This window comes from Protobothrops mucrosquamatus, unplaced genomic scaffold (genome assembly GCF_001527695.2).
Source record: "Protobothrops mucrosquamatus isolate PMUCROS unplaced genomic scaffold, P.Mucros_1.0 scaffold1739, whole genome shotgun sequence".
Classification (NCBI taxonomy): domain Eukaryota; kingdom Metazoa; phylum Chordata; class Lepidosauria; order Squamata; family Viperidae; genus Protobothrops; species Protobothrops mucrosquamatus.
The window spans coordinates 124440-145633 of NW_015387885.1; the positions used below are offsets into that span (position 1 = coordinate 124440).

General features: G+C 35.1%; 1 protein-coding gene across 1 annotated transcript in view; it reads right to left on the minus strand.

Annotated features, from left to right (window-relative positions):
* FOCAD (focadhesin) overlaps positions 1-21194 on the minus strand; it is a 125388-nt gene that overhangs the window by 50265 nt on the left and 53929 nt on the right. Inside the window, exons 8-13 of the mRNA XM_015823006.1 lie at positions 17212-17346; positions 13419-13469; positions 12630-12713; positions 11066-11201; positions 8323-8511; positions 7014-7135 (exon numbers count right to left, since the gene is read on the minus strand). Coding sequence (XP_015678492.1) covers positions 7014-7135; positions 8323-8511; positions 11066-11201; positions 12630-12713; positions 13419-13469; positions 17212-17346 — 717 coding nt within the window. The remainder of the gene's footprint in view (positions 1-7013; positions 7136-8322; positions 8512-11065; positions 11202-12629; positions 12714-13418; positions 13470-17211; positions 17347-21194) is intronic.

Genomic DNA, 21194 nt, shown 5'->3' on the forward strand with positions numbered 1-21194 from the left:
TGAAAATCTGGTTGATCTGTGGAACAGGGATACGGCAACAGTTGACAGCAGTTGACATAATCACTCCCAAGCACCCTCTCATACTGCATGAAATCCAGGTTTTGATTTTGTGGGGAGCTGACAGCAGTGTTTGAGTAGATAATTAGTGTAACAATGGAAAAGGACTTAGCATTAAGCCAGTAAAGGATCAAAGGATGGTCCACACATTTATTACATATTGTTTGGATTACTGAGCTCTAAGGGATTGAGTTGTTTAGTTTAGAATGTTAGCAACTTTATCTGGGTCAGGATGCAAATGTGGACAGCTATGTTCACATTATTCACGTTCATATTTTTGAGAAGGAACAACAACAAAAATAGACAGCACCATGGAGAGCTCCAATATGGGAAGGGGACAGGGAAGGGGGGAGCTATTGAAAGCCAGAAAATTACATGTGGATTTCCTTTCACTGAATCTTATATACGATTTTGGCTTTTATTTGGTTTTATCACATCCTAAACAGGACCTTATCTTGATCAGTACTAAAGTGACTTTGGTACAATGAAGATTTTAATATTTGAGAGAGTGGTGATGTGTCTCCCTCAAGACCACAATTGGAATTAGTCTCAGGGTGGTGCTGTTTCCCTCCCCCCCCCTTCCCCCTAAGAAGGAGGTTTTGAGCTAGTTCAGACTCAAAGAGATGCTTCTGAAGCCAAATCCTCTTACTGGTCAGAAAGACTGAATCAATAATGTCTTGTTTTAAGAAAAGGAATTAGATTTCTGGATCAAGACATACATCTATCATTAGAACAAGTGAATAAAGTAAAGTAACATCATGGAGGAGGCACTGGTATAACTGTAATATTTTGCAAAACGTTTTCCTGATAAAAATAAACAACTAATAATAAATAAAATACTAAGGAATTGAACTATAAATGAGGGGGGGGACCTAAGTTTTGTTTCACTCTCTGCCCTTATCAGATGGAAGCAACCAGAACTATTTGTGAAACCCCTCAGGCTGTAACTTCTGCGGAGATTCAGAGAGGCAGCCTGCATGACAGCTCTTCGTTCTTTGCCACAGCATTGACTCCACTTTTCCCAGAGCCATTTTCAGGCCACCATTTTTTTTTGTCCAGAAGTCACAATCTTTGCTAAGTTCTAAAGCAGTGATATAACAAACTTCTTGGGTTGTTGTTGTTGTTGTTGTTTGGATCCTTTCTAATCTGAGTTCAGTTCTGATTTGGAGACAGAAACAATCTTGAACCTCTTGGTAAGGTAATTAATGTTGAGCATAAAACAGGTATTACTACTTGTTCTGGAACCTTTTATCTATGGCATTGTTCATTGTATCTTTCGGCCAAAGGAGGTATTACATAGTATTGACCAAAAGCATATTCAAATTTTACACCTGCTATGTTCAATGTTTTCTTATTCTGAATCTGTAAGCAACTACATACAAATAGTGAGCACTGTATGTGTTCAAATTTGCAGAAAGATGGCATGTTTGACTTTCTACCGTGAAGCTGACTGGGTCAGCTTCTGTTTACCAGGGGTGTCTTAACTTTTGCACACAACTATAAATATCGACCCCGGTACCAACTACTTTACGACAAGTTAGAACTCAGGTGTCTCTTAATCAAACTCTCACTGAGAGGACAGAAACTACTCAAAATGATGATTTGTAACTGCTGAAACATATTAAGATAATTGTTGGTTTGTCTAAGCTACAGAGGAGGGTTCTTTGAAGACCCTTTCAAGGCACCCCTAATTGGAATAGTTGACCAAAAAATATACTGATATTGGAATATTCTTTTCTAAGGAGCACTGCCACAACTTATTTACCAAACAATAAAACAGCAAGTTAGCACTTTGGGAAGACTTACATGATGAGCTATAGAGTTATTCTAAAAAAAAAAATATTACAGGAATGTGAAGAATACACAACTTCAAACAGATTTCTACTGATACAACCATATGTCTGTCTTTAACAGAAAATAAATTCTAAACAATGTGAAATATGCTTTATATATTATAGCAATTCCTATTGACAGACACTGTACAACCTAACAAATATTATCCAAATAACTACATCTGATAATGATTATTGTATCAGTTGGATATGGGTATGTAAACATGATACATACATATGCTCTTCACACATATTTAACCATGTTAGCCAAGCTTAAATGCTCACTAGATAAAATATCTCATTCATTGTGTGAATATGTCCATATGGTTTGTATATAACATGAGCATTCTTCCTTACACTGACATCCGTTATTTACTGTACATGCCCAAGAAACACAAAACATAATTTTAAAGTAGTTTTTAGTTTTACACTTTTCACTGAAAATAGTGTCTTCAGATGCATCTCTTAATAAAAACGCCACTTAAAAATTCATTTAGAAAGTAACTATTATAAGCTTCTCTGCATGCAATTTACATTCCAATCCCAGCTACAAAACTCTACATACTGAAAAGAACTAATTTAACTGCTCCTAAATTAACTTTTGAGTATCGTTCAAGCACACCCTATGGATTCTCCTCTGCAAGTAAAATTAAGAAGTTCCTTAATAAATTCTTCCAGAACTAATAAAAGAACTTCACAAAAGAGAAAAACACTAAAAAAAATTAAGACATGAGAAACCTCTACATAGATGTTTTGATAAATAAAGGACAATAATTCATGTCCAAAAGCAACATGTTGAATGGGTTTCTTATGAAATAATAATGATAAAGCTGTCATATCATAGAATTATTTTATCTTAAGAAAGTATGTGTATGTGTATGCATATGTGGGTGTGGGTGGGTATTATAATTAAAAGGCATCAATGCAATAATATCTGAAAAATGGTTACCTATATGAATTCAAAAGGAGCTTATTATGTAGACTAAAGGAAAACATTGTATTCAGAGGGACTAAAAAAACTTTAGGAATTTGAGCCCCTCCACATATTATTGTACTGTAATTCTCAGCATTTCCAAAACCTTCCACACAGGCTGGAGCTTCTAGGAATTGTGTGAAAACATCTTTAGAGGCTTAAGTTATTTATCATGAAGTAGCAAGGAGGAAGCATGGGGTATCTGTCAGCAACTCCCACATCAGTGTGCTAGACTTGTTCCTGGAATCTCAGTTCTTACACTTCCTTTTGGGAGAAAACTCGACAAGCATTGTTTAATCTGTGGAGTCCTTGGTGCTCTCTCAACTTGATTGTTTTCTTGCAGATGTTAGTTGCCTGAACTGATTGCATATAACTGATAGGCAGTTTTGTTCTTCTTTGGGTGTTACACTGCTTAATAAGCCATGTTTACTAATGCTGATCAGAAATAAAGTTCCCAAGATCCAGACAGCTCTAGGCTGTTGATTCCTGGTGTCCAAAGGCATTAGAGCTTCACAACTAATGCCATACAAAATGCAAAATTCGTATTATTCATGTGGAAAAGGATGAAAGATAATTTGTAGTGTGTACTGGCCAGAATGTTTGGATTAGGGCAGTATTTAAATCTTGTAAAATAAAGCATTACAGTTTTTAACAATGATGAAGAATACCAAAATGGCAGAGAGCTGACTCCCATTGGCACAGAGATATCATATTAAATCTTTCAAATTAAGGAATCAACTGAGAGCCTTTCTCAAAATATTTCTAATGTGGCATTATTTGACCCCACTGTACCCATTTGTTAAAAAAACACATATTCCTTCTTTTTTTGCCTTTCATTTATTCAATTAGACACATTTGTTATTTTATCAAGAAAAGCAGTAGAAGTGAAATGTTATTTTGCAAATATTGTACCTGCAGCTGCAAGAAAGCTGGCTACTTCTTTTTTGCCAAAGAAAAAATTGTTTCTGAAAATGAAATTACCATTTCAAATAACTTTTATTAAGCTATATCAGGAGCAAGGTTTCATCTTAACATCTTGCATCCTACAGAAAAATTACCACACAAATGAATAGTTATGAATGATGTTTCCAAAGCTTAGAACAGCATATGCAAAACACTCTTCTCTCTCATTATTTTCTCAATTTTTTATTTTTCCTCTGATTCAAATTTAACACAAACATGTGTATTTCTAAAATGCCTGTCAAGCCAAAAGGAAATTTAGCACCACATGAAACAAACAAAAGCCTTGAAGTTATGAAATAGAATACAGATATTTCTTTTTGTAAGATAAAAATATATTCCAAACTCTGAAGGAGAAAAGAAAGATCTTTTTTGTGGTTGATAGAAAATAAAAAAATGAGTTTGTAGTAAAAAAATGATTTATTATTATCAATTTATTTTCCGTCCATCTCACAGTTCAAAGTGATTCTTAAAAAAGAATCTCCTATAGAAAAAGAGAAGAGTGTAAGACTACACAGAAGTTCAAGGCAATTAATAAAACATTTTGGATGAATCAGACAGATTTATTCAGTTGATTATATTTAAAATAAGTTTTGGTTTTCCTTTTGAAGCTAGCAATCTAGAGCCCAATAATCCTTCTAACTAGCCCTATTCGTAAGCAAAAACACTATCCAAGAACTGGAGCTTATTTTTCATTCTGGAATTCATCAACTGCTAGCTAATTCCTATTACTGCTAAGTATTAACTTAGTTTATCTCCTTGCCTTTCTATTTGAAGTACATAATGTGGAGGAGGAGTCTGGCGTGTAGCAGAAAAATCTTGCCATGGTCAAAAATTTAACAGGTTCATCCAGGGGCAGGTTTTAAACTTTTATTGCAGTTACAAGCAATTGACAATTATTTCCTGAGCAGAAATCAAGGTTTTCATTTCACTTTTATGCTGTAAGCTGCCCAGAGTCATTTGACATGAGACGGGTGCCAAATAAACAAACAAACAAACAAACAAAAATTTCAAAGTCCTACATTGCATCCAAGCCTGGGAACACACTTATCAAGAGTTGTATTGTTCTTCCATTTATTTCGCCTGCTTTCAAACAACAGAGTTAACACCTATATTTTCAATCAGGACTGTACATTGTTTTACAATTATTTTAATGTTCACTCTTCCATTTTATTACTTCTCAATTATTCTCTATTATATTTTGGTGCTGTCAGTTGCCTTGTCCTAATAGATACAAAACTTTTCATAAATTAAATAAATCAGGAAACAAACTTATTTTTATGCTATTTTTCTACCAAAAGCATTGTAAGCAACATAAAAATAATCTTTTCTGCTAATCTTAACAGAAGTCAATTTAGGACTATATAAAATATTAAGTATATGGGGAAACAGATACTTTCAAATTATTCTAAGTGAACTACTGATGATGGTCAGAAATTTGGCTCTGTGAAGTGAGGTTTAATGAAGAGGTAACAAAACAGACAGATTTTCAGAACCTAATTATTAATCCTATAGGGAAGTGGATTCTCCAAGAAAAAGAGGCCACATGGCTTTTACTAATGACTGAGAACTAATATCCAAGCACTGTACATGGAGTTGGAAAGCTGAGCCACTGACATCTTTCAATAATCCAGGAAAGTATGAACACTAAGAAAGTTAGAACTTAGAGTACTGTACAAGCTAGTCAAAACAGACAGAGTACAGGAATAAATTCTACACTCTTTAGCTGAAAACTGAGAAGTGATAGGTGCTGTTAATACGAAAGCAAGATCCCTATGCCAGATTATTTAGATTTTTTAAAGTACGTATTTTATCTCAGGCTGATCTCTGCATTATTTTACATCAGAATTGCTCATAAACCCATAAAGATGTAAGAGAAGAGTCACTGGATTAGATTTTGTGTTTAAATAGTAATTTCAGAAGAATAGTTGCAATGTTGCATCTTAATGATCTATAAGCCCAGCATTCTGCAGGGTTACAGATTTAATTACTGCTTCTGAACCTGGAATTCTTTAGACCTATCTCAGAATCAATGACAAGAGAATAGTAAAATTTAGAATGCGATTATGTTATCATGCGCTGTGCGTTCTGAAAAAACAATGGGAGAAATGGAGTGACAATTATTTAATGCAGCCTTCACAAAGTTGTGCCCTCCAAAATTATCAGAAGTACAACTCTAAGAATTTTCAGGCTTGGTGGCTAATTTATGGGATCCTGAGAATTACATTTCCAGCCTTTCTGGGTGGCACAAGCTGCTCTAATATTTATTACAGTTTAAGAAATATTAAATAAAATAAATAAAATAAAATAGAAACTCTTCTTCAAAAGTTTGTCTACTTTCATAAAGTTGAGTAAAATTCAAAATAGTCTTCAGTAACTCTTCCTTAACCTGCAGAGTACCCATTATCCAAATAGAGATAGATGTAAATTCTTCCTGGCAACCCAGCTGCCATTCAAATGTCAGAACAGACAGGAAATAATTTTACATAGTTAGCTTGCTCAGAACCTTCCTCCAGTTATAAAAATAGCACCAATAATATAGCAGTTTGATGCAATCTGACAGAAATGCCAACATACCCTTCACATGCTTTCATACTCTTCTATCTGCTCTCTGCAATTTCTGAAAATCAGTTGTTGTAAGTGGTATAAGCATTATATTTAATTATATATCCTTTTCGTATTATTTTTGTCCCTGCCTTAAATCATATTTCATGCACGAAAGTTGTAGCTTCAGTTTATAAAACTTTAGTGCACAAAAATCAGTTATATTAATATAATATCCTAGGATGCTGAGCACAACGAAGAGATATACTGTGTTGTTATTATTATACAGTGGTAACAAGGCATATGGATGACTCCATAGATTGCCATCCCCTAATTGTTTTTCAGGCAAGCCTGGAACTGTCAGTGGTATCAGCTGCTTAAGCAAAATTGTTTAAAAGAGTTGAAGATAAAACTCTGATGCTCTGAATTGCATAATGTTTTAGAGAAAACACTTCAACTCAGAGAGCATTTCATTAGATGAATTTATGCTTTCCATCCTCCTTAAGTTTACTTAATTAAGAGCAAATTACGACAGCACATTGCTTGCAGCTACCATTTCATAATTAAATATAAGCAAATGGAAGCTCAGGTAGGGAAATAAATGCTTTGAATGGTTATACAAAAAGGAGGAGAATGGCGCCATTTACCTCATGGATGAGAGCAATAAACATCTGGTGGAAGTTTCGCCCCCTGCTGGCTAAAAACCGATTGATAGGTTTTCCATCTTTGCCCACATGGATTGGAAGATCATAACTTAGTAACATGCCAGCTGAAAAAAGTGTTTATATATGCGTTAAATTGCTGATAAATGTTCCAAAAACATATGTTAACATTATTGGAAAATTACATAAAGCTGTCATTCAGAAAAGTTGAAAACTGGGATTTCAGAAAAAAAAATTGGTAATTATTTCTTAAAGGCCAGGGGGAAGATGCAAATTACCGATTTTCTTTTCAGTGTATCATTTACCAAAGCACCAACAGATCGTGGCCTAGTCTACCTAATTAGCTTAGTATGGAGAGCAGAATTTCTTTTTCTTCTTTTCAAGGTGTAGAAGAGGGTCAAGACTCACTTTTCTTATAGCAAATTAATTCTAGAATGCATCCATGAATGGACTTGGAAACCCGATCTATATCAAGTCAACATGGGCACAAGAGGAAAGCTTGATCATCTCCCAAAGATATTTTGTTACAAAAAAAATTACCTATTATCTACCTATTCTCATGAACCATGTTGCTTTTTTACAACCTTCACTAGATGCCATTGGAATATTTAATAATTTGTCCATTGGATAATACATGGCCAGGATGAAGAGCCAGGTCTTCAGCACTCTTTTAAATAACAGCAGAGTGGCAGGGTCATCTCGATCTCAGGGGAAACTTCATTCCAGAGGGCAACTGCTACTACAGAGAAGTACTGTATGCTTCCAGGGTCCTAAAAGATGACATTATTTAATTTAATTTAATCTATCCAGAGCGTGCCAACCCTATAGGATTAAATTGGCTAGCCGGTCCCTCAAGTAACCAAATCCTATAAGCTTTATAGGTAACAAACTAGAAGATTATTTTGGGTGGCACTTCAACTGTAGAATGCTTTACGTACAATATGTTTTAAGGCTTTTAAGCTACTCAAATACCTTACTTTTCAGGCTTTTAAAATTTTGCTGTGGCTTTTTAAAATCCCCGCTCTTAGTAATCAGAGCATTGGACTAGGAATACTTGGTAGACAGCGTTACTGGGGGTGATTGTGCCCTGTTCCTTATTTTTTTTAAAAAAAAAGTGATGTAAACGCAAGGCATACATGGTATTTATTCTGAATGTCAAGTTATGCCAATTGTGACATTTAAATGTTTTAAATTTACAAATGCCTCTCTGAGTGACATAAAAATAAAGTCATTAGGAAAACAAAAGGGGCATTGCAAGAATCTTTACCATATAAAGGTCCACAGGGAAACTTACCTGCAAGGCCAGGTTTCAGTCCGGGCTGCTTGTTCCTTTCATGCATTTTCAGCATAAAGTTTGGAACACTTGATAGTGTCTTCCCATGGTCTGAACGCACAGCATTACCTCTCAGTGCGGAATGGTATATTCCACGAGGCATGTTAGCCATCTCTTCTTTCACAAGTGATGCTGCAAACTCTTCGAAAGCTGAAGGAGGGGGGGAGGGGAAGAAGTGAAAAGGCAGTGAGGGGAAAGAAAGAAAACAAAAGGTGATTGACTGGAGAAACCAGAACCACCCAACCAAAGCAGAACCACGACGATTATCTGGGAATGTTATATTGAAATAAGTGGTAACTCCATATTCAACCGCAGCTTCAAGGTCATGGTTTCTGTAGCTCCTAAGCAAGACTTCATATTCACCTCTCACTCAAAATGTCACCTCAGGAAGCCTTCAATAAATGGTGTCAGATGTTCCAGCTCAGGAACAAAAACAAACAGCCCAAAATGTCTTATATGTTGATCAATGGACCCTTTGTCTGGACCATACGAACGAGGTCTCCAGTTTGAAACAACACAAGTGACTTTTACCTTACATCAGCCAAAAAAAATCCCAGCCTAGAGCTACACCATGCTTGATGTGATTTAAAATAAAACAATTCCAAGACAGATACTGAAAAATAAATAGATGCAACACGGTTAGGTTGATCCAGGATAGCAAAGCTGGGGGCTTGATGGTACGTTAACTGCTGAAATTTTAAACAATTGTTATAACTGGGAAACTGAAATGCAAGGGCAAACGAAGTCAGAGGGACTACAGCAGGTCATTGCTTCATCAATAGGCAAAGTAAGGCAACATTTGTTAGGTTTAACAATCTATACGTGTTTTTTTATTATATAATGAGAAATTACAATTTTTCCCTCAAAGGGAAACCTATAAACAACTGTTTCTCATTAGCTGGGTGGATCCGTTGCACAGTTTTCTTAAAACAGATACAGTGCTCTGTATCTTATAAACTGGAGCTAGTATTGACTGAAAACTTATTCATATACTCATTCCTGCAAGCCAGACATACACAAAGTGTCACAAATCAGTTAACAAAATCCAGTCAGACTCTGATATGCCTTGGCGTTTTATCCTCCAATCTTTTCTTATTCCATCTATTCTCCTGAACATTACCCATTCTCCCACCCCTCTTCCTGCCTGTTGTTTGTGTTAATAACAGCCAGAGGGAAGCCTCGGAAAAAGCAGTCCATTATTTATAGGAAGACGAGGACAAGTTTTCAAATCTACTAGCAGATCAAAAAAATTAACAAAACCATAAAACTAAATCTATGTAAGAATAGATCTATTTAAGAATTCTATTTAAGAATACTTTGGTTATTTCTTGCCATTTTTTTTTCATACTGCCGAAACAGGATTTGTCAAACATTCCTTTGAGGGGCACTACTTGCCCGTTAACTACATATTTTTGGACAACTGACACAGATTCATATAAAACAATTTAATAGTAGGAGCCTTTCTTTATCTACATAAAGGAACAGAGGAAAAAAAACTCCTTATCCAGACATTCCAATGGACATTACTTAGAAATGTTATCCAGAATAATTTCTTTTATAACTATTTAAGCCAAACTATTTAGCATTCCTCTTTTTTACTGCAAATACCAACAGCTCCTCTGTTAACACCACAGATGTTTTATTTCTTATAGTAAACTTTTGGAATTCTTTATTTAATGTTAAGATCAGGTTGATAAATGACACCAAGGTTAGGATTATTGTTAGGAATTCTATTGGCTAAATATTGTCTTGAACACTTGGTACCTTTTTCCGCACACATACAAATATAAGCACATTCATCACACACAGGTTAGAATCAGCTGAAAACCAGGCCCTGAGATGGACCACGACAATATTTATATTAGATTCGGTTCCAGATTCACAAGTTGCGGCTGTGTTTTTCCCATAAGAGAATGAAGTTTCCCTTTAAGACCCTTGCTGCAATTCTGCTGTGCATGTAAATAAAAACTTATTAGGAATACATGTTTGTGCTTGATTTCTAAACAACTGGAAACAAAAGTTAAAGATCCATCTTAAGCTTCCACCCTAACTCTATTTCAATTCACTCATGAAACATCAAACCTGAATTGAGCTTATTGCCTCCTTCAACTCTATGTCCCATTTCCAGCTCGCCAACTTTATAAAACAAATACCTCTGCAAGCTGATAAGGGGTATGTGTGAAGATGATTACTGCTTGGACCTCATTTCTTCACAGCATGATTGCTTGGTATATTTTAGTCATACAAGTGGTCCTCGACTTACAACCACAACTGAGCCCAAAATTTCTATTGCTAAGCGAGACAGTTGTTAAGTGAATTTTGCTCAACATTACGACCTTTCTTGCCACAGTTGTTAAGTGAATCACTACAACTGTTAATTAGTAACATGGTTGTTAAGCGAATCTGGCTTCCCCACTGAATTTGCTTGTCAGAAGGTCACAAAAGGTGATCACATGACCCTGGGATACTGCAACAGTCATAAATATCAGTCGGTTGCTAAGTGTCTGAATTTTGATCGTAAGTGAGAGAAATGGTCCTAAGTCATTTTTTTCAGTGCCGTTGTAACTCTGAACAGTCACTAAAAGCGCTGTTTTCAAACTGACCTTTTAGAAACCATTTTAAAAAACGATGTGTTTGATATTATGAAGTTTTAAAACAACTTTATTATACAAGTAAATTATCATCTTTTATGAATATGCTGTACCTTGTAAGACAGGAAGAGGAGTGAGCAACAACAATTTGATATATGAGTGGCCAGGTACAGATAAATCTGGTTCTTCTTCTTCCTCCCCCTCCTCTTCCTCTATGTCCATTTTTTGTTGATCCAATTCTGGTCTTGCCTGTATGCATGATAAACCATGAAAAAAAAGAGAGCATGCAATCGGCTGTACAGAATCGAACTTCAAAAACTGAAAACAAGTTTCCCTAAGTCAGCTGAAAGGAGAGGCAACTAAACTTCAGCCTTCCTCAGTTTGATGCTTTTAAATATGATAAACTAGAGCTCACATCACTCCCAGACTTCATGGTTATTGGAGAGGTTGTTATAGATTTGGAGACACGAAATACTGTATGTCTTTTTTATTCTGTTGTCATAACATCAATACAAAGGGTATTATTAAAAAAAATTATAAGCCGTTTCATATACAAAGTAATACAAATTCATAACTTTTTCCACAGGAGTTTGATGAACACAGATATTAAAGAAGATTGTGGCAATAATTTTAAAGACCTGGTATTGGGTTAGAGTGGTTGGATCCCCTTGTGAGCAACTGATAATTTTGTATGGTTGATCAATGTTGGCATCTTTTTACATTATGTCCTTTTCATAAGATTCCATGCTATTCTTTTGCTTTTATGCTCTGAGCCGCCTAAAGTCAATTGGAGTCAAGTGGCCCTAAGTCAAATTGAATAAAATAAATATTGAGGAAAATGTGGGCAAGAGGATGGAAAGGCAGTGTTTGTCTCTGTTATCTTCATTGTTCCATAGGGAACCCTAACACTCACTAAGACTAAGATTAAAATTAAGACTAAGATTCCAAGGAGTACAAGAGTACCCAGGAACATTTTTAAAGCTAAAAATGATGTACAATATATTTAGGGTCATTCACATTCATATTATAAACAGAAACCCACCGTACAGGCAGTTGAATATTTATAACCCTCATAATGGGATAATACCATCGGCATACCTGTGGTTATCAGGTTAGAGTTGCAAGGTTTATTTTTATTTTATCGTCATGCCTGTGTTAACTTTTACCAGAATCACCTTTAGAGTTCCTTTATGGAAATGTTTATTTTACGCAGTTGCATACTACATTTTAAACCACAAAACCATGTAAATTAGAGGACCCTATAAACAGAACATCCATAAATTTGTAATATTGTTTACTATTCCAGTTAGTCCTTTAACTTATTGCTGAATTTTATTATGTGACAATTTTAATACTACTATTAACCCAACATATAGGCATTTTTCTATATTAACTAATACTGTACCTTGTTATGTTACATTACATAAAATCAGTATTAATATTATTATAAAAGGCTCTTTGCTTTCAAACTCCCACTTGCAACAGGTGGAAGGATGTGAGTCCAGGCAACTGGAATATACTGTAATACAGGAGATGGAGTAGCAATTATAGAGCCTTTTCCTATTAAGATCAGATGAATTACTGAATGTCCAAGCAAGGATTGGACACTCTTTCCACACTGTTTTGTATTCCTAATGATTACAACACTCACCCATAATTAAAGTAAGAAAGATCTACCTGTTCAGGAAGATGGAGGATGGTGTATTCTTCAGAACGAAATTCAGAGAGAGATTTATATGCAGAGATAGCTACAAGAGAATCCTAAAGAAAAATATTGCCATCACATCACTGCAAATAAGGATGGATAAGGAAAAAAATACTGTATATTATATATAATACTGTATATTATATATTATGTTAAATGTAGTATTGATTTTCCAAGTGGAGAATGTAGGCCACGTTCTAAATTGTCTTGAACCTTGTGGCTAAAAGCAAATAGTGCACATTAAATATCACATCACCCAAAATTACTGAACAAACCTATTTTTTTACAGCACATAAGTTGTATTATTCTGCAGTAGTTATACTATAGTAAGACTTTGGAGTAAACATCTGAGATATTATTTAATGGTATGATTAAAAATGTCAAAATATAAATTGACTGCTTTATATCCTGACTGTAAAATGTTTTAGAAATAAAGAAGGGTGCCTTGCCTGTTACATGTCATACCACCACACAGTTCATTTACTATGATTTTACTACTCAAGACCTCTCTGTGGTCTTGACGATATGTGGGGGTGTTTATCAATGCCATTGATCAATCATAACTGGGCATAAAATAAATAATTAGGAAGATATGCAGTGCTTGTAGAAAAAAAGATTTTCTTTGTCACATATCCACTATTACAATATATTATCAAAAAAATGTAGGATTGGACAGAGAAACTAGGTGCTTAATGCAACGCAGAAAATATTTATGCAGGGCCAGTATTTGGCCAAAGCCAGTTCATTTTCTAGTATCTTACCTTGCTTTGTGTGTGGCTCCATAGGAAACTGACAACTTGAGCTTTAAATTTCTGTAACATCAAATGGGGGAGAGAGAACAAAATCCAATTCAGAAAGGTTCTTTTTATCAAGAAACATGATAGAAAACTGAGGTAAATAACACATCATAGAATAAACCAAGATAGGAATTTATGGATTAGCAGTTTATTTGAGGTAGTAACAAGGGAATAGTATTTCTAAGCGGCCACTGGAGCCTAATTTAAAATAACAAGAAAGGTTTTGGCAATTTACCTGGCTCCAAAGTGAAGACTAATAGTCCTTATTATACTTACTGAGAAAATTTCAAAGGTCAAAAATTATATTCAAGATCCCATATTCAATGATGTATAATAAAAATGCAAAGCACCATTTCAGGTTGGGAGGGAGGGGTTGACCTTTAAGTACTCTTAAAGAGGCAATTCAAAAAACATTTTCAACGTTACAATTTCAGCCCTGTAAACAGATTTAAATGCTTTTAGAAGCATAGAAGTTACCTATTAAAACATTCTGCTCAGTCTTTCGTTGACAGAATAATTATATTAAATATATGCAACTGCATGTGCAATACGAATAAAAGATACAGCCAAATGACCCTAACAGAACCACCTTTCTGCTCATTAGAGCAAATGGAGGGGGGATAGGGAAAATATAGCACTAGAATTTATTCAATATTTAACTGGATTTTTACCAAGCTCTTCGGAATGTACGTTTATGGAGTATTATAAGATAGGGGTCCCCCAACCTTTTTGGTTCTACGGACCGGCGCCGGCGGCTTCCACGGTGAAGGGGAATGGTTTCACGCATGCAACCTAAATTCTGTGCGTGCACAAATGAAATTCCGTGTGCTTGCCCGCCACTTCAGCAGCCTGGTTCCCAATAGGGCACAGCCCAGTAGCAGGCCACAGCCCGGAGATATGGGGACTCCTGATATAAGAGATTGCAATGTAAAGTAGCTGATCCAGGACCCAATGAACTTCAATATAAGGATGTAATCATCCTATTTGCTCAGCTTTAAGATAATTTATTTACATCGTGACAAAACAAAACAAATTGCAGCTTAACTCTATATAGGTAGGCCTCAACTTACAATCGTTCATTTAGTGACCATTTTAAGTTACAGCAGTACTGAAAAAGTGACATGACTGTTTTTCACACGACCGTTAGGATGTTTGGTAACAGGCATGTATTTAGGATGGTTGCAGGGTCCTGGGATTATGTGATCCTATTTTGCAACCTTCTGACAAACAAAGTCAACGGGGAAGCCAGATTCACTTATTAACCAGGTTACTAACTTAACAACTGCAGTGATTCACTTAACAACTGTGGCAAGAAAAGTCATAAATTGGGAAAAAGTTATTTAACAGTCTTGTTTAGCAACAGAAATGTTGGACTCAATTGTGGTTGTAAGTTGAGGATTATCTGTATATAGGTTATGTTCATAGACTAGGAAAACTACCCTGATTTTATAATAGTTAATTCAATTTAAATATCTACCTATGAGACAGTTGCTATTTAAAAAGTCAAATTTTATATAGGCGTCTAAAATGGAATTTGTCTTTTTCATAACTCTTTCACATTAGATTGGCATTTTATGAAATAAATTGAATACCTTACTGCCACTTTTACAAGATTTGGTTCAATTGTAAAGCATTAGTACAATTTTGCTCATTTACTTTAAAAAATGCAGGCAGGAGAAATGCAGAAAAGCATCACCCAAATGATTACAGTGTTGTACAAATTCCCCAGTTACAAAAGGTTAAATTATTTGGAGGTTTTCACCACCTCAAGAAGGAAATAGCATGCATAGCAAAATGAACATTTGGAATCTGTTAGACATTTAACAGTCAAATTCGTACAGAATACAGTTATCCACCTAGCTACTTGCAGATTATTTATAAAATGCAGTATGCTTTTGAATACTAGTTGCTAGGCAACATAAGGAGAGAGTGCTAATACATTCATATTGCGTCTATGAAAGTATCTAGGATGGCTTCTTTAGAATAAAATGCTGAGCTAGATAAGCTTTTGGTCTAATCTGGCGTAGTTTATTTACTTGTGGCAAACAAAACTATTTAAAATTAAAGTAATTTTCAACTAGTAAATATATTCCAGCCAATGAGAAAACTAAGGGCAAATGCCTATTTAGACTGATTCTTTCTAAAAATGATTCCTTTTTAATAACTTATTAAGAAATCCTCAATAGTTCCACGAAAGTGCCAGACTTTCAATTTTAACAAAATGATCATAAAAACCTTCAGCTCGTCACAGTCCATTCTAGTTTTAATCACTACTCAGCCATGAAATGATAGCAGATACAATAATAATAATAATAATAATAATAATAATAATAATAATAATAATAATAATAATAATAATAATAATAATAATAATAATAATAATAAAGTTGGAAGGGACCTTGGAGGTCATCTAGTCCAACCCTCTGCTCAGGCAGGAAACCCTATACCATTTTGGACAAATGGCTGTCCAGTTTCTTCTTAAAAACTTCCAGTATTGGCGCATTCACCACTTCTGGAGGCAGGTCGTTCCACTGGTTAATTGTTCTAACTGTCAGGAAGTTTCTCCTTAGTTCTAGGTTGCTTCTCTCTTTGGTTAGTTTCCACCCGTTGCTTCTTGTCCTGCCTTCAGGCGCTTTGGAAAATAGCTTGACTCCCTCTTCTTTGTGGCAGCCTCTGAGATATTGGAACACTGCTATCATGTCCCCCCTCGTCCTTCTCTTCGTTAAACTAGACATACCCAATTCCAGCAACCGTTTTAGCCTCCAGTCCCCTAATCATCTTTGTTGCTCTTCTCTGTACTCTTTCTAGAGTCTCAACATCTTTTTTACATCGTGGTGACCAAAACTGGATACAGTATTCCAAGTGTGGCCTTACCAAGGCATTGTAAAGTGGTATTAATACTTCACATGATCTTGATTTTATCAAGGTACTCCTTGACTTACAACAGTTTGTTTAGTGACCAAAGTTACAACAGCACTGAAAAAGTGTCCTATGACTATTTTTCATACTTATGACCATTGCAGCATCCCCATGGTCATGTGATCAAAATTTAGACACTTGGCAACTGGCTTATATTTACGACAGTTGCAGCGTCCCAAGGTCATGTGATCCCCTTTTGCGACCTTCTGACAAGCAAAGTCAATGGGGAAGTCAGATTCTCTTAACAACCATGTTACTAACTTAGCAACTGCAGTGGTTCACTGTGGAAAAAAAATGTGTTAAAAAATTTGGGGCAAAACTCACTTAGCAACAGAAATTTTGGGCTCAATTGTGGTCGTAAATCGAGGATACCTGTAAACATTAGCTCTGGCCCGGAGTAGTTTCTGCGATTGGTCTGACCCCATTCTCAACTCTCCAATGTATGTAATGCATCTAACGTAAAAGTAAAGATAAAGTCTCCTTTGAGTACTGGCAACAAAACAATTAGTTTGCCACTGCCTTCTGCTGGAATATTTCTTAACCTTGCCTAGGGCACGAGAATTCAAAACGCTGTGCTATCCAAATACTAATGAGGTCCAATCCTGCTTAGCTTTTTTGAAGGACACCAAGGTTGATCATTATCTGCTACTCTATAAAAAGTTGAAAGAAAAACAGCAAAGAAAATCTGGCTCTACACTTTCCAATAATGTCATTAGAACGCTGCCTCAGCTCTGCAGTTCGGTTGCCTTCACATAAACAATCTTCAAGGAAGTATTAACTTGACTGGCTTATTTAAAATTGTGGATTAAAAAAAAATAGGCCAGTATGAAACACATACCTCATATTCACTCGAATTCACCATTAATGAAGGGACAAGAGAGAACAGCTCATTGAGTGTTTTTAAAATAAGCGGCCGGGTATCACAGCTCAGTTTCGGTGAGAGTGCATCCCATGTAGAGCGAATGCAAACAACCTGGAATAAAGAAACAAAAGCAGCCTTTATCATGACACAGTCTCTGTGTGTGTGTGTCTATGTGTGTGTTTAAAATGTGTTTAAAGATATACAGTATGATATATGGATTAGAAATAGCACTTACAAATTACATCTTGTAGGCTCTCATTGTAAACCAGATGTGCCATGTTTCAGATAGAAACTCAATTATTATTAAGCGACTAAAATTTAACCAAAATTAAGTACATTTTATACTGCTGATATTTACCATAGATATAATAAAGGTATTAATGAAATCCAGGTCTTTTTAGCTTCAACAGATTGGCTATATCCAATGTCTTGGGATTGAAAAGCATAAATGACATGCATATACACCATCACACAATTCCCTTTTGATTTAAGCAACATTACACAAAACACAAGTAAAAACAGTAAGCAAAAGAAATTAAAGGCACCAAATAAGAAAAATGAACACAGCCAGAACTAGTTTACATCAAAGCACTCACTCAGTGGTGGGATTCAGCCGGTTTGCACCACGTCGGCAGAATCGGTAGCTAATTTTTTGTTGCCCAGGCCTAGAATGGACTTCCGGAAGTGGCATCCACACAGAGAACCAGTTGATACATATTTGAATCCCACCACTGCACTCACTCGATACTTTTCATACTTTTTTTTATCTTGTAAACCATACTTTCCTTCCAACCCATACATTGCCTTTGCTTTGTTAACATTCTCATCTCTCTCTTTTTCAGGATCTCATCAACTACCACAAATTGCCCATTCATCCTTTTTTCATTTTTGTTTCACAATTTGATCCTCAATAATTCTATAGACCAACCCAACATTTTTTCCCCTTGCTGATTAGTCATTTTTATATCCATATTCATTCATGGCCCATTCTTGACTGTACTTCTTGTTTTCCACATTAAATATCTATCTCCTATTGAGTTGAACTTCCTTTTTGTTTCTCCTGACATACAGTATAACTCTCCCTCCCATGTAACAAAGTGAGTAAAGTGGCCAGAGCATATTGTTTATACAGAGTTTTGCTTCTTTTGATAATCATTTATACTTTCCATTAACTCCATATTGTGACACACAGTAAAATAATTATTTTATATATTCCAGGCATAAAATTTCCTTATGTCCAGTTTCCATTCATGCTATTAGATTAATCTATCTTATAATACTTTTTTAAACAGGGCTCATTTTTTCCACTTTCTGAAGTTGTTATGCTTTTAGTTTCTTTCAAATCTGACCACCTTTATTAATCTCTGTTACTTCTTTCTCTTTAATTTTTTGTCCTTCCTTCCTTCCTTCCTTCCTTCCTTCCTTCCTTCCTTCCTTCCTTCCTTCCTCTCTTTTTTCTTGTTAATTGTGTTCTGTTTTATTTAGTCCTTTTACATTCTTTGCTTCTCATATCTGTGATCAACTTGAGGCCAAAGTTAGAAAGGTGTAGACAAGGTGACCACTTTTAGCCACTCCTATGCCATATGGAATATTCCCTGCTAATGGTAAATGCAATACCAGTCTGTTTGGGTACATTTTGGCTAGCATACCATATGCACAATCAAAATCCATTTTTCTCAGGCATGTTCACATCATTCTCTGAATGGATATCTAATACAGTTATTGCCCTGCAAGACAATATACTGTTGCCTAAATCCCAATAACTAGAAGGGATAAGCAATGTAGCGCTATACACTTAGGCAGCCTATTCTAAAGAAGAATTATCAAATAATTATCATAAATTTGTCATATTTATTCATAGCTAGAAATTAGCCCTTGCCAGATCATTGTTAGAGCGATACAAAATCCCTTTGTGTAAATAGGATAAGAAAAGATCCATCAACAAAACAGCAAAATCTGGCTCACATACAATATAAAATCAATTTTGATGAAATAGTTTTTTATAGTTGAAAATACCAATTTACCATTAAGAGAAGGATATCTGAAAAAGTTCTAGTCAGAACTACAGTTTATTAACATTTTCTTAAAAAACAATAATATTAACAGTAAAAAGGTGAATCATGTCTGAAATTGTTTTCATCGCACATATTATCAAAACTGAGAGATTTTGGCAAAAACCTCTGAACAAAGTGAGCACCATCTGTCATTGGAGGTAAGGTTCTAAAGAAGCAGCTTTAGAAGAACTCAAAAGATTTGAATAAATATACCTCTAATCAACAAACTTACAAATAACAGAGGTATGCTAATGTGTTCTCCCCATTTGTGCATAAATCAACGGAGCTGTATATTCACTCATGGCAAAATTTATTACTTTTAGGCAGTCTAATTGTACTCATTACTAATTACCTGACCATTATTGACCCAGGACAAGCTACTACAATAAAAGTTGCTTCTGCTTCAACATTTTACCATGTCAGAATTCCCTATGGAATTTGCAGCCTTTAAATCCATACATTTTCAAAACTCCATATTTTGATTTAAAAGATTTTGTTTTAAAAGAAATATGCTACCATTTTATAATGACAGTGGTTTTCCAGTGTAACAAAACTGTAACTTGTGTCCATGCATGCGCCTACTTGCTTCAAAATTATAGCTTAATAAGTCAATGCTGAAGCAGTTTGTTTTCTAGATGAGCCCCCAGAGTGCTATATGAATGAAATTCAAGAAAAGCAATAATTTAGAGAGGTGTAATGCACATTTAGACTAGGCAATGCATTACTAGATGTCAAGGTGGTATTAATACCATTTATTAAGTCAACTGATTTTTAAACACAGAAATCTCAGCTCAAGTCAATAAACACAAAAAATATATATCCATCTACTGCCCAATAGAATTTTATTACATGGTCAGGACTGAAGAAGCCATGAAGCAAAGAATTAATGTGCAATCTTGGGAACAATAGATTTTTTTTTCAAGGAATGCTGTGTATGAATAAAAGACATTATCTTAGAAACATGGGGCAAGTTTTAAAAGTACTGTATTTCATGATCTATAACAGGTGTCTCCTTTTAGTATGAAATTCAGCCAAGGACAACACATACTCTTTACTATATCTAAGTACTTCCTTAGATATGATTTCAAAGGATATGACATTTTAAAATTTTGATTAGAGAAAGGCATCCACGGAGAAAAGATTTCAGCTTGAGCTATTCCCAACTGTATTGTCAACATCCTTACTAACCAGGAAGTCTAGAAGTTGTAGTTCTTACAAATCTGAAGAACATCAGAGTGGATAAAGGTGCAATTCAACATAGATGGCAAGGTAACATATAGAGGAAACAAGGACATTAATAGCTGATTCCAAAAGGTAATGTATTGTAAAAATGTTCATTTCAGTTTTATGGTTTTACTAAGAGACGTAATGTTATAGGCTAAGCTGCTAAGCAGTTTTACTTCATTTCTTTCTTCAATGTGTACACTTTGATCAAGCTAAACAGTGTTTTTTTTAAACAAAAAAAAATCAGCAATATAGCAGCAGCCCCACTTCAATATTGATGTTTCCCCATTGCCTCCCCATAAGAATGTGATTGTTAATGTATAATTTCTTGTTATTTTGTTACTAGAATTAAAATGGTGAGACTTACACTTTTTTATTACAAATGCATCATAGCAGCATCAGCTGAGAGTCAGTTCTATTTAGTTGTTAAATGCTGGCCTAAAAAGCAGGATATTATGAGGCTTAGGCCTCTCATAGGCATGAAAGCTAGGTGAGTGGCTAAGGGCTTGTTACTCTCTCTCAGTCCAACTTACTTCACAGGGTTGTGTTGTGAAGAAAGGAAGAGGCAGGAGTATTAAGTATGCTCACTGCCTTGAGTTATATATGTAAAAAAAGCAGGATAAAAATCTAATAATAATAAAACTGTAAATAGAGTAAATATTAACACTACTTTTTTCCCAA